The 12,736-nt window shown below is 36.3% G+C and overlaps 1 protein-coding gene across 1 annotated transcript in view; it reads left to right on the top strand.

The window, feature by feature from the left end:
* ANGPT1 (angiopoietin 1) overlaps positions 1 to 12,736 on the top strand; it is a 167,097-nt gene that overhangs the window by 118,673 nt on the left and 35,688 nt on the right. The window contains exon 7 of the mRNA XM_075705277.1: positions 10,853 to 11,019. Within this exon, the coding sequence (XP_075561392.1) occupies positions 10,853 to 11,019 (167 nt within the window). The remainder of the gene's footprint in view (positions 1 to 10,852; positions 11,020 to 12,736) is intronic.

The following is a 12,736-nucleotide window of genomic DNA, read 5'->3' as shown; positions in this document are numbered from 1 at the left end:
CCACATTAAATGAGTTTGTCAAAAGCTCACTGTTTGGATCTTCATTCATGCTAAATTTTTCCCTTTAGACTGAAGAAACGAGATTGCTGGGAGCTAAAAAGTATATTTCACTGCAAACATATGATGCAGCTTCCTGGGTTCACAAGATGTCAAGTACTGAAATGACTGTTGAAACTAACTTCACCTAACTTCTGTAAGGAAGATTTAGAAAGATGCTTCTGTTGTTCACAGGAATTAAAACTCATCAGCTTTTCAGATAACGATTTGTAATTTTGACAGGAATCTAAAATTAGGAAACCTTTATTGTCATGTGGAAAATGTACGTACACATACTAGCTAGAGATTCCTAGCTACCAACAGGCCTGTAGTTTTATGACAGTAAGAGGTTTCCTCCATTGATTTTGGCTTGAGCTATATTCAAGTAATCTATTTTTTGGTCACAAACAGTAACTCAAAGACATATAAGAAAGCAACAAAATATTACACTTAATGTACATATGGTCAGATACGTAAACCTTAAAAGTATGTGTGTTGATTGATCTCATATGGACAGAAATTTTCAGCTTCACTGTTATTACCCCCAAATTGTTTGACTATGAAGGATCACCCCAAGGGCAAAGATATACAGCTGTTCCTGATAATTGGCTAACTGGATTTTATAATAAGAACCTGTGTCTTCCCTCCAGTAAAAGTTTTTGTGTTTCCCTGTTTTGCACAGGAGGGATCTAGTGGGTGGGGATCCTACTCCTATTTGACTCAATTCCTTCTTTCTTAACTCCTAGGCAATACCTGTACTAGCACATTGAACAGGGCCATGGCCTGTGTGTGAACAGAGTCTTGTGACACAATATCCTCATCACTAAATTTTAGTGGAGTTTTGGTCTGACTCAAATAATGTTCCACAAATAGTGCCCAAGCAGTTAGGGGTAATGGGCCATTCTCAAATGGCAGTTTGCACAGGGCTGCCTTGTTTTCAGAGCTCAGAAGCTTTCACTGTTTAACACATGGGTTATTCTGGTTTGATTTCTTCTGCTTAGCAGAGCAGTAGAGGCTGTTCAGAGCACTCTTCACAGCTTCTCCTTCCCCGTGTGGCTCAGTGAAACAGTTCTGAGGGAAAGAATTGTTGGTTCAAAGAGCATGGGGAGGCATTTTGAAGATAACCTGGGAATACGAAAGGAATACAGAAAGTTTTGTGGAAGGAGAAGAACCTTCATAATACCATCTGTACTACGCCTATCCATCTAGCTAGCTAGCTAACTGGAGGTATATCCCATAATTCCTTCTGCAGAAACAGCTTCACGTTCTTTCCCTGCCAGTAGTGTGAAGAATTTTATAAAGTGCCTTGCAATATCAGCATGGTCCTTCCTGCAGAAATGAAGGATTTGAGGACAGGATGGACCTGTGAGAAAGGCAAGAACTAGAGAATGCATGTCCTTGGAAAACACAGAAGGCATGTTGCTTCTATACTGTAAACAAACAAGACAGGTTGGGAGTGGTGGTGGTGTTGAATTATTATGCTCCATGAATAAGCTTATGAGAGTGAGTTATGAGTACAAGGAGGTAAAGAAGGCACACTTCAGACATGAGTAATTTTGTAACATATAGTCACAATACATTTCTTATCATAGTACACTTCAAAGTCATGAATTACAAGTTACTTACATCTGGAAAAAATAATTTAATTCAAGGGACCGGGATAGATGACATGGAAGTAATTTGTTTCTTTCAAGCATTTACCAAGTAATTTGGATATAAGGAAATGGGTTTTGGTGACTGGCATGTGTATTAGGATATTGTGTGCATAATGCCTTTCATGGAGACCTGCTCTTCTGTGATAGAGAATGACACATCACGCTAGTTTAATAAAAAGTCACTTCCGATTGCAAGTGATACTCAGACAATTGTCACTTTCATCTGTGTTATAAAAAGAGCCAGTATGTTCTCTGCTTCTCCTGAGGTGTAAATCCAGCATGTCCATTGGAGATAGACATGATATCAAAGTGGCGAGAGACCATATTCAGTTTTATGAAAACATGCTCATGAAATTATTTTGGTCCTGACCAAGGCTTAATGTACAGTGTGCATTTCAACAGTATGACCTAAGGGAGCAAGAATGAAACAATATTTTTTTCAGAGGGCTTTGGATCACTAGATTGGGTACCAGAGAAGATGTTACCACACAAGGAAGCATCTTCTTTATTTTGGGGAATATTTTTGGATGTAAAATTAAACACAGCTTTGTGTTGGAGCAGAGTTGTGTTTTAAATGTGTTATACTCAGCACAGTCTTCCCTATCCAAACATTACTGGATAACATCAGTTTTGAGTGTTGTGTTGAGCCATGGTTATATATTTGTGCCTACTCTGCCATCAGTGCATTAAAACCATTAATGTGTACTAATGAGACTCATGTGGTCTTCCAAAGGCTGTTAATATAACCATGTCAGGTATTCCTTACAAGTAAAATTTAATAAATTTTATGTAGTGATATCATGATTCAGTCTAATTATGCTATCAGCTTGTAGCAGAGCACCACGAGAAAGATTAGTGTTATTAAAGAAACTTTCTAACCAACAGATGCAAATGTTATTTTACAATAGCCAGGAGCGATTTTGAGAGGTTGTTTTTTAAATTAGTGATTTGAACATTCAGTAGAATTGTAGCAGAGGTCGTCCCAAATGATAGTTGTGTGCTCTCATCATGGGACAGCTTTCTCTTCAGGGAAGAGCATCTCCTGCCTGATCTGTTCCATTTGGTACTCACTGGAGCAGCCCTTCACTTTGGGGCTTATGTCAAATTAGTACTCTTTTTGACTCTGGTGTGAGTCCTATTCTTGTTTAGCTATTTAGTGTAGCAGCTGAGCCCAAGCAAGAGAGAAAAGAGCAACTTTAAGTCTTATGCCTGGGGTATTTAGATGGATTATGGGGCTGAGATTCAAGTCTCTGCTCAAACTCACATACAGATGGTTTGACTGCTGGTCTTTCCTGTAGCATCTATGCTTCTAGTCATGTGTATCTTTGCTATTTGGGTTGAATAGGTGTCTTTTGAAAAGAAAAGACAATTAAGTCCTACATCCAAAAGTTCTTTCCTTTCACCTGAAGTGAAACAAAAGTACTTTTTTTTAGAATTTTTTTTTAGATTTTGAATTTTGAGCCCTAAACCATACAATTTATTTCTTTGCAAAGAACAAACCAGAAAGTTCTCTTAAGCTCCCAATTCATTTTTCTTAGAATACAAAAACTAAGTTTTCTTTTCTTTAAAACATACCCATCTCCCTGGGATGCACTTACTAGGAACCATACTAAGTGTCTGTGTATTCCCAGGATCCACTTGTCCTAGAGTGAAGAAGGTGGATTGGGAGAGAGGCTCTCAACATAATTTGTCTCAGTAGGAAATATTCTCTTGTTTTTAGTGAGACAGTAAGGACGTTAGATTGAAATCCAGGCCTGAGGAAGATGCACTGGCTGTTGTATACGGGTCACTGTAGGAAACTCATCTGTTTGGGACCCATTGCCTTGCCAGAGGTAACATTTGAGTAAGGTTTGCACCTCAAACCTGTATTCTGTTGCTGTGACTCTTCCTCATCAGAAAGCCTGCTACTACTGATGCTGTGTGTGTTTGAGAAGGAAAAAGGAAAAAGTGAACCTAACTTCTATATGTCTACTAACATATTTGGTCTAGAATGAAGTGCAACAGCCTGAACTGCTGCAGGATGTGAACAAGATTTTGAGACAAACTTTTCAAACTTGCAATGATTATACAGACATGTAGTTGTTTATTTAAACTGAAAATAATTTAGGTTTTCATTTAGTCTTTTGAGAGGGTACCTCTGACCTAAATCTACACATATTTTTAAAACTTGCCACCAAATATTTGTTAGTATTTCATAGAAATCATAGAATGATAGAATCATAGAATGCTTTGGGTTGGAAGGGACCTTCAGAGGTCATCTAGCCCAACACCCCTGCAGTGAGCAGGGACAGCTGTAACCAGATCAGGTTGCTCAGAGCCCCATCCAACCTGACCTTGAATGTTGCCAGGGATGGGGCCTCCACTGCCCCTCTGGGCAACCTTTTCCAGTGCTTCACCACCCTCATTGTAAAAAATTTCTTTCTAATGTCTAGTCTAAATCTATTCTTCTTTAGTTTAAATCCATTATTCCTTGTCCTGTCACAACAGGCCTTGCTAAAAAGATTCTCCCCATCTTTCCTGTAGGCCCCCTTTAAGTACTGGAAGGAAATAACTCTGAATATTTAGCATTATTTTCCACTGTTCTTTTAAGTTAACATTGTTTAACACATTTGTTCTCTGAGGAAATTAAATTTCTATAGACCACATCTTTATTTCAAATAATGCAATGAATAATTCAGTGTGATGGAAATGAAGAAGCATACTGAGCTTTTTAGAAATTATCTTCTTAAACAAAATCCATTCCACATTCTCAGCTAAGGCAAAAGGAGCTGAATATTGTTTATGGCTTCTGGGAAGACGCTGATGCTGTAAACCATTGAATTATCATCTGCTTTATTCAGTGAATTGTCTGACAGGAGATGAACCCATAGAATATATTGACTGTGTCTGGTTTCAATTTTGTTTTGTCTATAAAAAGTCAAAGCTTCCTATGAGCATTATCAGACAAAATAAATAAAGTAAGAGAGATAATTGTTTAATGAACTTGGAGTAACATGATTCAAGCAGAATACCCCCACAGATTTTGCCAAAGCTAATAAAACTCTTTTGCACCCTACTTATTATTTTTGAATGAGTATCAACTTCATAAGTTCTTAAGGTCATTTTTAAAACCAGTATTGAATTCCGTTTCTTTGTACTTATGACTGCTTTAGCAGTTTTGTCTCTGTTAATCACCATGCAATTGGAAACAAGGTGATGTAGAACCTGGATGTCATCTAGAGTAAATATTATAAAATCATGTACTGTTGTTTGTGATTCCTGGTTCTAAGTACTTTAATGCATACAAAGGAACAACAAATTACTTTTTTTTTTTTTTTTTTTTTTTTTACATAACAGTTGGGCACTATGTCAGAATTTACACAACTTACTATATAGTTATAGGCATAAAGAACCAAAAAACTCCTTTGCTTCATCCTAGAACATAAATGGGACTAAAACTATCAGTAGGGTTCTATATTGTGTCATTTCTAACAAGTGTTATCATGTCTACAAGAACAATCTATTCTAAGTGTAGTACAAAACGTCACCTTATTATTCCTTGATGAAAAAACTGTTTTACTAATTGGTTGTGATTTTTATGTCTTTTTAACTGACTTATTTCAGATCAAACTGCCAAAATATGATCTTAATGCAATTTTCAGCAGCAAAAATATAAATGTTTTCCATTGTGAACAATAAAATGAAACATTAAAATCTATGCTAGGTCAGTGCAAAGATTTTTCTATCCTGTCTGTGGCTAGTAGTGGACAGTTAAGAAAGCATATTATGATAATGTAAGCATATTTCCTTGCTATATTCTCCCAACTTCCATAGAGTGCTAATGAGGAAAATGTAAGAGAACTCTGAAAACTTTTGGAAATTTCTTACCTTTCCCTATTACATTAAACACTCTTTTGGGAACTTAAAGCCTCTGATTTGCCAGTCATCCCAAAATGTTTTGTAAATTTCAAGGGAAAAGCAAAATGAGTATTTTTGGAATAAAATGTAAAGTTTAAAGAATTAATCCCTCTACTTGGAAACATGTAATGAAGAAAATACAGAAAACTAATGAGAAAATAGTTTTTCTTAGTCATTTTAAATGCAATTTGGAACAGTGCTTATGACCCACTGGGTTTCAGAGGGACTTAAAATGTAGTTAACTACAAACACATTCATGAAATACAAATGTTCCTTTTCCTAGTAGATTGATAGCTGAGGATGACTTGGATCACCTCATGTACTTCCTTGAGTTTAAATACAAACTTTACACAAATAATTCTGGAAGTATTTTCTATAGCAATATGAATACAAAAAACAATGAGTATGTTGACAGAGTATATATGTACAGGGAAACAAACATATCTAATGACAGCTGTGGGTGTGGAATAGGTGACTCCTAATGTTAAATTTTAAGATTTAACACTATGTCCTAAGGCATTCTCAAAACCAAACTCCTTGTCCACAGAAGAAGAGAAGCACAGCCTAAGGCAAGGTTGAAGGCATCTTATCACTTGGGACCCCACAGATTTCAGCAGCGGTATACACATAAATGTTCTGTTAGCTGAAATACTTGGATTTCATTACTGAACAATTACTGAATTGTCTCATGAATAGCAAAATTAATGAGGTCTGCTTTTCTGTGGATTTTGTCCTGCGTCCCGCATAGAAGTCTCATTCTTGTTGCTAATACTCTCCTGAATCCCTATTATTTTCTAAGATTCTCTGTGGCAATAGCTTGAGTTCCCCTTTTATGGCCCTCAAATCTCTCCCAGATGTCTAAGTGTCCTCTGAAGCAATACGTGCTCAGAGTCTCAGCTTGGCTGGCTGGTCTGTGCCTGCTGATAGGCAATTGGAACAGGTAACCGCTGAGCTTCTGCTTCAGCATTTCTCCCAGCAGCAACTCATCCCAGGCACCAGTTCTCCTGAAACAGTGTTGAACTTCAAGTTTGTGTTGTTTCTATCCCAACCTCAAAAGTGTTCAAGAAGTATTGCACAAAAATAAAGGACAGGTGGGCATAACAATTGCACAAGCTTGTTTCCTTAAGTTTTCTGGCTGAAGGAAAAAGAAAAGATTTTGTATTTGAAGATAAAATTCTGAAATGCACTTTGAAGGCTAAAGATCTTGAAGGCAAATCAAAAGAACCTGGCACAATCATTTTCTTTGCCAGCCCCAGCATTGGGAACAGAAACAAAAACTTAAATCATGTTTTTCAATTTTTGGCTAATAATATGTCATTCTCTTCTGCACACAAAAGCTTACATATCTTGTCAAAGTAGTAGTGTTCTTGTAGCAGCGACAGTCTAAGTAAGATATAAACAAGGAAAGCTGTGTAGTTATTAAGTCAGCCAAAGTATCTGGAAAAAACAGCAAGCGTGCAAGTCTTTCTTCAGGTCTGACATAGAGGCAGTAAACTGCAGACTAAATACAGGTTGGGAACAGTTGAGTTTGGCATAATAAAATTATGCTTGAAGAAATTGTTCCCAACTCTGTGCTTAACAGAAATTTACTGCTCCTCTCTGGTTTAGATCTATGAAATTTTTCAGTGCCTGTTTGTTTGTTTATTTCTTTTCCCAGCCATATTAAGTGTTTAATAAAATACACTACTTCTCCTTAAAAACATTTCTTGCTTCAGAGATATGTTGTATATTCCACTTACTTCCCTGGTTTTCTTTTCATAAGAGCAAGGAGTTTGTTTAAAAAGAAGTTGCTCCTGACAAGAAAAAAAAAAAAAAGAATCATTCTTAGTCTAGGCATTTCTAATTAGAGTTTCAGTATTGTAGCTCCTTATAATAGGATTCAGGTTTTCATAACTGATGTGGTGGCTTTCCTCGTAATTTTTATATTCCTTTTTATATTCCTTCTGTTCCCTTTTGCTGCAACTTTGTTTCCTCTGGTCAGGAGAGCAAACCACTTAGTGAAAGATTTTCATCTTAGTGTAATAACACATGTGAAAAGGGAGAAGGAAGTGTAAATGTGAAGAAGAAAAATTATTATTATTTCAGAATAATTATATATGGTGTCTGGAGTTTATATAGAACACATATGGGAACACATAATGTTAAAAAAGCCACATGTATTACATCCTGAATAGGCTGTAATCTAAATAAGATAAGACAAATATAATTCAATAAAGGCACAGTTCAAAGGGGAGTCCCCTCAGCTTGCCAGCACTGGGAAAAAGGGAGAAAGGATTTCCTGAAAATCTTCTTTTAAAGGGAGACAGCTGATAATAATAATAATATATCTTCTGTGAATAAGAAACCATGTAGACTGCAAAGAAACGTACTTTGACTGGTATATAAACACCTATGCTCCCACTTCTGCCTTCTGGATTTTAGGGAGACTGCCTGTTAGGTAGTCACTCCAGAGCATATTTTCCCTTCCTCTGAGACAAGTGGCAATGAACACTGGTGAAAGAGGATGTCAGCACTGACTGCTCTGGTATGACACAGCCAAAGCTGCTAGAATAGGAGGGACCATGTGTGACAGTCATAGAGCAGAGAGACAAGGCAAGGAGTTGGGAAGGATCAAAGGAGCAGATAGAAAACAGTGAAAACTACAGGAGGGTATGTCAGCTGTAGACAGGGTTTATGCAGGTGAGGAACAAGCTTTTGTATTTTAGGAAGTATGTATGAAACCAAATAGGCATGCGAATGCAATCAAAGCAGTAGGTGAGATACAGAAGCATCATCATGGGAAAGCCTGAGGAGCAGGAGCTCACATTGGAAGACTGATGTGGTCAAAGCAAGATATCACCAATATTAGCTACAACCAGTATTTACAGGGACTTACATAGGAAATCTTCTACTTGAGAAAGAGGATATAATAAAATAATGCACAGAAAAGGAAAAGCCAACTAACAGTATCCTCCCATATTTCAGTTTGAGTCTTCTCTAATACCGCAGACTGCTGCATTTCAGTTCTTACAGACTAAACGCTTTGTCCATGGGTATCACTTGGTGGTCTCCAAGCCAAAAGGCAGATATGCTTTTTCAAAACATGTACTAGTGTACTTAGCTCAGTGTAGCCAAATGTGGCATGTCTTCTCAGCTTCTAGTATCACTGAGCACCAAATATCTGCTCAGGTAGGCTAGTTAAAACAAAAATGACTCCCGAGTAGAGTGCTTTCTAATGTAATTCCCTATAGAAACAACAAAAAAATCCCTCCATTTTATATTCTTTTTGATCCAGTCATAAACTTCTAAGCTTCTAAATTTTTTTAAATTAGTTTCTTTAGAAGTTTGCAAGTGGTATACCTATGCATTGCCTGAGTGAATTATTAGCTGTGCTGCAGATTCACTCAGCTGCCGCATGGCCTCTGGGGAGGCAGGATTTCATCCTTAATACACCCAAGTAGTCAGGGCTGGAGCCAGTGCAATGCAATAAAGAACAAAACAGAGAGAGGGCTGTACTTTCAGTGTTTCCATTTCACATTAAGAGCTGCTGACATGTCATATAGAGAAGATCGATGCCTTGCCAACGTGTCCCAAGGACGTATTTCCCATTACCTAAATTCTAGTCCCAAGGAAGTCCCTTAATTTTACCCCCCTTTAAAAACTATGTGCTTTCTGGAAATGGTCAGACTTATTCTTGAAAATTACACTGACTCAATCAATGGCAGATCACATGGTTTAATTCATGATCTGAAACTGAGAGCAAATGTTGTCTGTTATATACTGTGATGGGGACTGCATAGGGAAAGTAAATTCCTATAATGAATGACAAAGGAAAATATTTGAGATTGGATACAGTCTAATCTATTCCAAACCCAAGATTGTTTTATTGTTTATTTCTTTTCTATATCTGGCAGTCACAGCTTAGTAACAGAGGGTGAATTTTTATCACAGGCAAGAAAATCATCCAATCTTTCATTTAATTTGATCAGGAATTTTTCACAAGGGTTTTCTAAAACACTCCCAGCACATCACTGCAAGAAAATCATGAGATTTCCAGTTCCCATTTCTCCTAGCTTAAGAAATGTGAATAAACATAGTCATGTTGAAAGAGTTCTTCACAAGTAAAGACTAGGGTTTAAAATAATTTTTATTGTTTAAAGAGAACAAAAATGGAGCTAAGAGTTCCCAGGTATGAACTAACAGTTTACAAAGAAAAATAATTTTAATATATAACCTTAAATTTAATGTAGTAAAATATTCACTAAAATTTAAATGACTTTCAAACCTGAAGATGCACAAAAATACAGTTCTAGGAATACATTTTGAAAACTGGTTATACTTTTTCTTTTATTATTATTTTTCCTTGTTTGAAAGTTGTATAGTTTGCTTAACTGGAAATAAGATCATCTGAATATATGAAATGTGAGGAAAGTTAGGTACCTTAAATACTCTACTGTTGTTTATTTTTCATTCTTAAAAAATAAAGTTACAGTACCCTCTCCTGTGCTTTGGATGGTCTATAGGTATACTACTAACTCCTTAAATTAAAGATTTCAAAGCATCAAAACATATATAGATATCTTATTTCACCTCAGCAGGGTGAGAAAAAAATAATTTTGTAGTAGCCAAAATCTTAGCCAGTATGAGCCGTAGTGGACCAAGAATGAAGTAAATAAATGTTACAGCTGAGGATCATTCACAGACACTGTCCTGTCCAGCAGATCTTATATACAGAAGAGGATTTTAAACTAAAAACTTCCCTCCTTCAGTTGTGGCAGACACTCAACAGCAAAGGAATGGTCCATTCTTCTTTAGAGATTAAAACATGAGCTACCATCCACAGCTAACTTGAATTCAGTGTATAATCTAGGCTAATTTAAACTCTTTTTAACTTTTTATAGTGTATAGCAGAATTCTGTTTTGACTTAATTGTCTTAATGATAACTAGGATTAACACTGTATGAAATGTATTATAGAATATAACTATGTCCAGCATTCCCATTGAAGGATGTGCGAATACAGCATCATACTATTAATATCATGTAATTGGAAAGTGATTTTCAACTGATAGCCTCAACTGCCCTTTCAAATATCAGTTGAACTGCATGACACTCCTACATGGTACGTATTAGTAGACTCATTTTAGAGACAGTCAGACTGGAGCACAGAAAGCTATCACCTGTACTTAGAATATATAGGTAAAATACAATGATGGTTTTATTATTGTATAAAGATTCTACCAATTACAATAATTACATCTAGTTATTTTGACAACTTTTTTCTAGGGTTTTGGTAGCCCATCAGGTGAACATTGGCTGGGAAATGAATTTATCTTTGCAATAACAAGTCAGAGGCAATATTCCCTAAGAATTGAATTAATGGACTGGGAAGGAAACCGGGCATATTCACAGTATGACAGATTTCACATAGGAAATGAAAAGCAGAATTACAGGTAAGAATCTACTGAAATTCTTTTGACTCTGCTGAGAGATAAATATTGTTCATTGTTCACTTGTTAAATATGAGAAAGGACAATAATATGATACTGATTTTCATTGAAAGTGAATAAAGAGAGTAAAAATAAAACAGAAACCTGATTTCTCAGTAATGGAAGGTTAGAGTAAAACTAACATATGTGAGAACAAGGGATAATCTACTAATCGTGCTGGCTGGTAGAACTGCTAAAACTGCACAACTTTTAGCATATCTGAGACCATCAGAACTCAAAACTGATTGAATGGAAAAAGGATATGGATTCTTCATTACAGCTTGAAGGATTTCTACCTCAGAAGCATAAAACTGAAACAATGGACATGGGAAGAAAAGACCAAAAATGCTGTTAAAACATCAGATATTTCCAAACTAAAAATTCAGTGTAAATGAAGAGGCAAAACCAGAATGCTGAATCTCATTGTGAGGAGATAAAACACAAAACAGAGTGTCAGGTACTGGATAGCCTTAATTAATCATCATCAGCAGCATGCCACTTATTATAGTTCAAAAAAGACATATGAAATTAAAACTTTTTCCAATAATATTTTTCTCCCATTTTTTTTACAATAAAAAAGTAGGAAACTTAAATCTTCTTACTAAAAAAAGAAAAAAAAAACCTTGGAGACACAAGAGACATGGATGACCTAAGTGGTTTAATTTTTTTTTTTTTTTAATCATTGCCTCATCTGGACAGTACAATGCTGGAGAAAGAAAATGAAACCCAGAAAAATATCCTAAATTATTTATTACAGCACATCTAGTTAGCATAAGACTTGGGAGAGAAACAAATATATTGTAAAACCAAACATTCAAGTCATAGCATGTGAAACTAGGTTGGTATTCAGATTTTAAAATTCAAGCAACTTGATTCTCAGAAATGCTGATTGCCTCCCTCCCCCCTGGGCCTCCAGAGAAAAGGAAGTGAGAGCAATTTGCTTTTTCTGCTGACAGGACTCTGCCCAGGTGGGACACAAAGTAGTGCCCCTGTTCTCTAGGTGTTGTCAGAGGACACTACTGGGTAGTGTAGAAGCACAAAAGCTACGTTTAGAAGCAATCTGTGTAAGTTTAGCTCCCACATAAATCAAGGACTATCCCATGGCACACAAAGGACAGTTCTGTCCTCCATTGCCTCCAGCAATACTGTGCCTGGCACTGCCCATGGCATGATGTTTCCCCAGATTCGGGAAGGCGGAACACCCATTCTGAGGTGCTTTTAGGCAAAGAGTAAATATAAGTAAAGGAAGTTTCTCAAAACAAAGGCTAGAAGTATTTATGCATAACATAAAACCAGCAGTGTAAAAGTGGATAATGGGGGGTCTTAAACATTAGTAGAAGATGATGTTCAAAAATGTAAGGAAAAGATAGGACAAATACTTGTTAAGTGAGGAAAAATGTCAAAGAACAGAGTTACACATAGCTTTAAAAATTACGATGAAAATCAGAGAAGATGCCAGGAGTACTACTCAGAGGGTGAATTAGGATAGCAAAATTTGCTAACAAAAACAGTATCTTTTTTGCTCACATTTATTCTGTAGTGAATAGGGACAACAGGTATTGTTGAGAAATCAGAAGAATGTTGAAAATTTAACTTAAGTTAAAGCTTATATTAAGGGAGGATTTCTTTTCAGGACTCATCTGGGTTCATTCATGGCAAAATAGTGAGAGAATTTCTTGTT

This window comes from Pelecanus crispus, chromosome 2 (assembly GCF_030463565.1).
Source record: "Pelecanus crispus isolate bPelCri1 chromosome 2, bPelCri1.pri, whole genome shotgun sequence".
NCBI lineage: Eukaryota > Metazoa > Chordata > Aves > Pelecaniformes > Pelecanidae > Pelecanus > Pelecanus crispus.
Note: the sequence above shows the minus strand (reverse complement) of the source record. Positions and strands in the feature narration are given on the sequence as shown.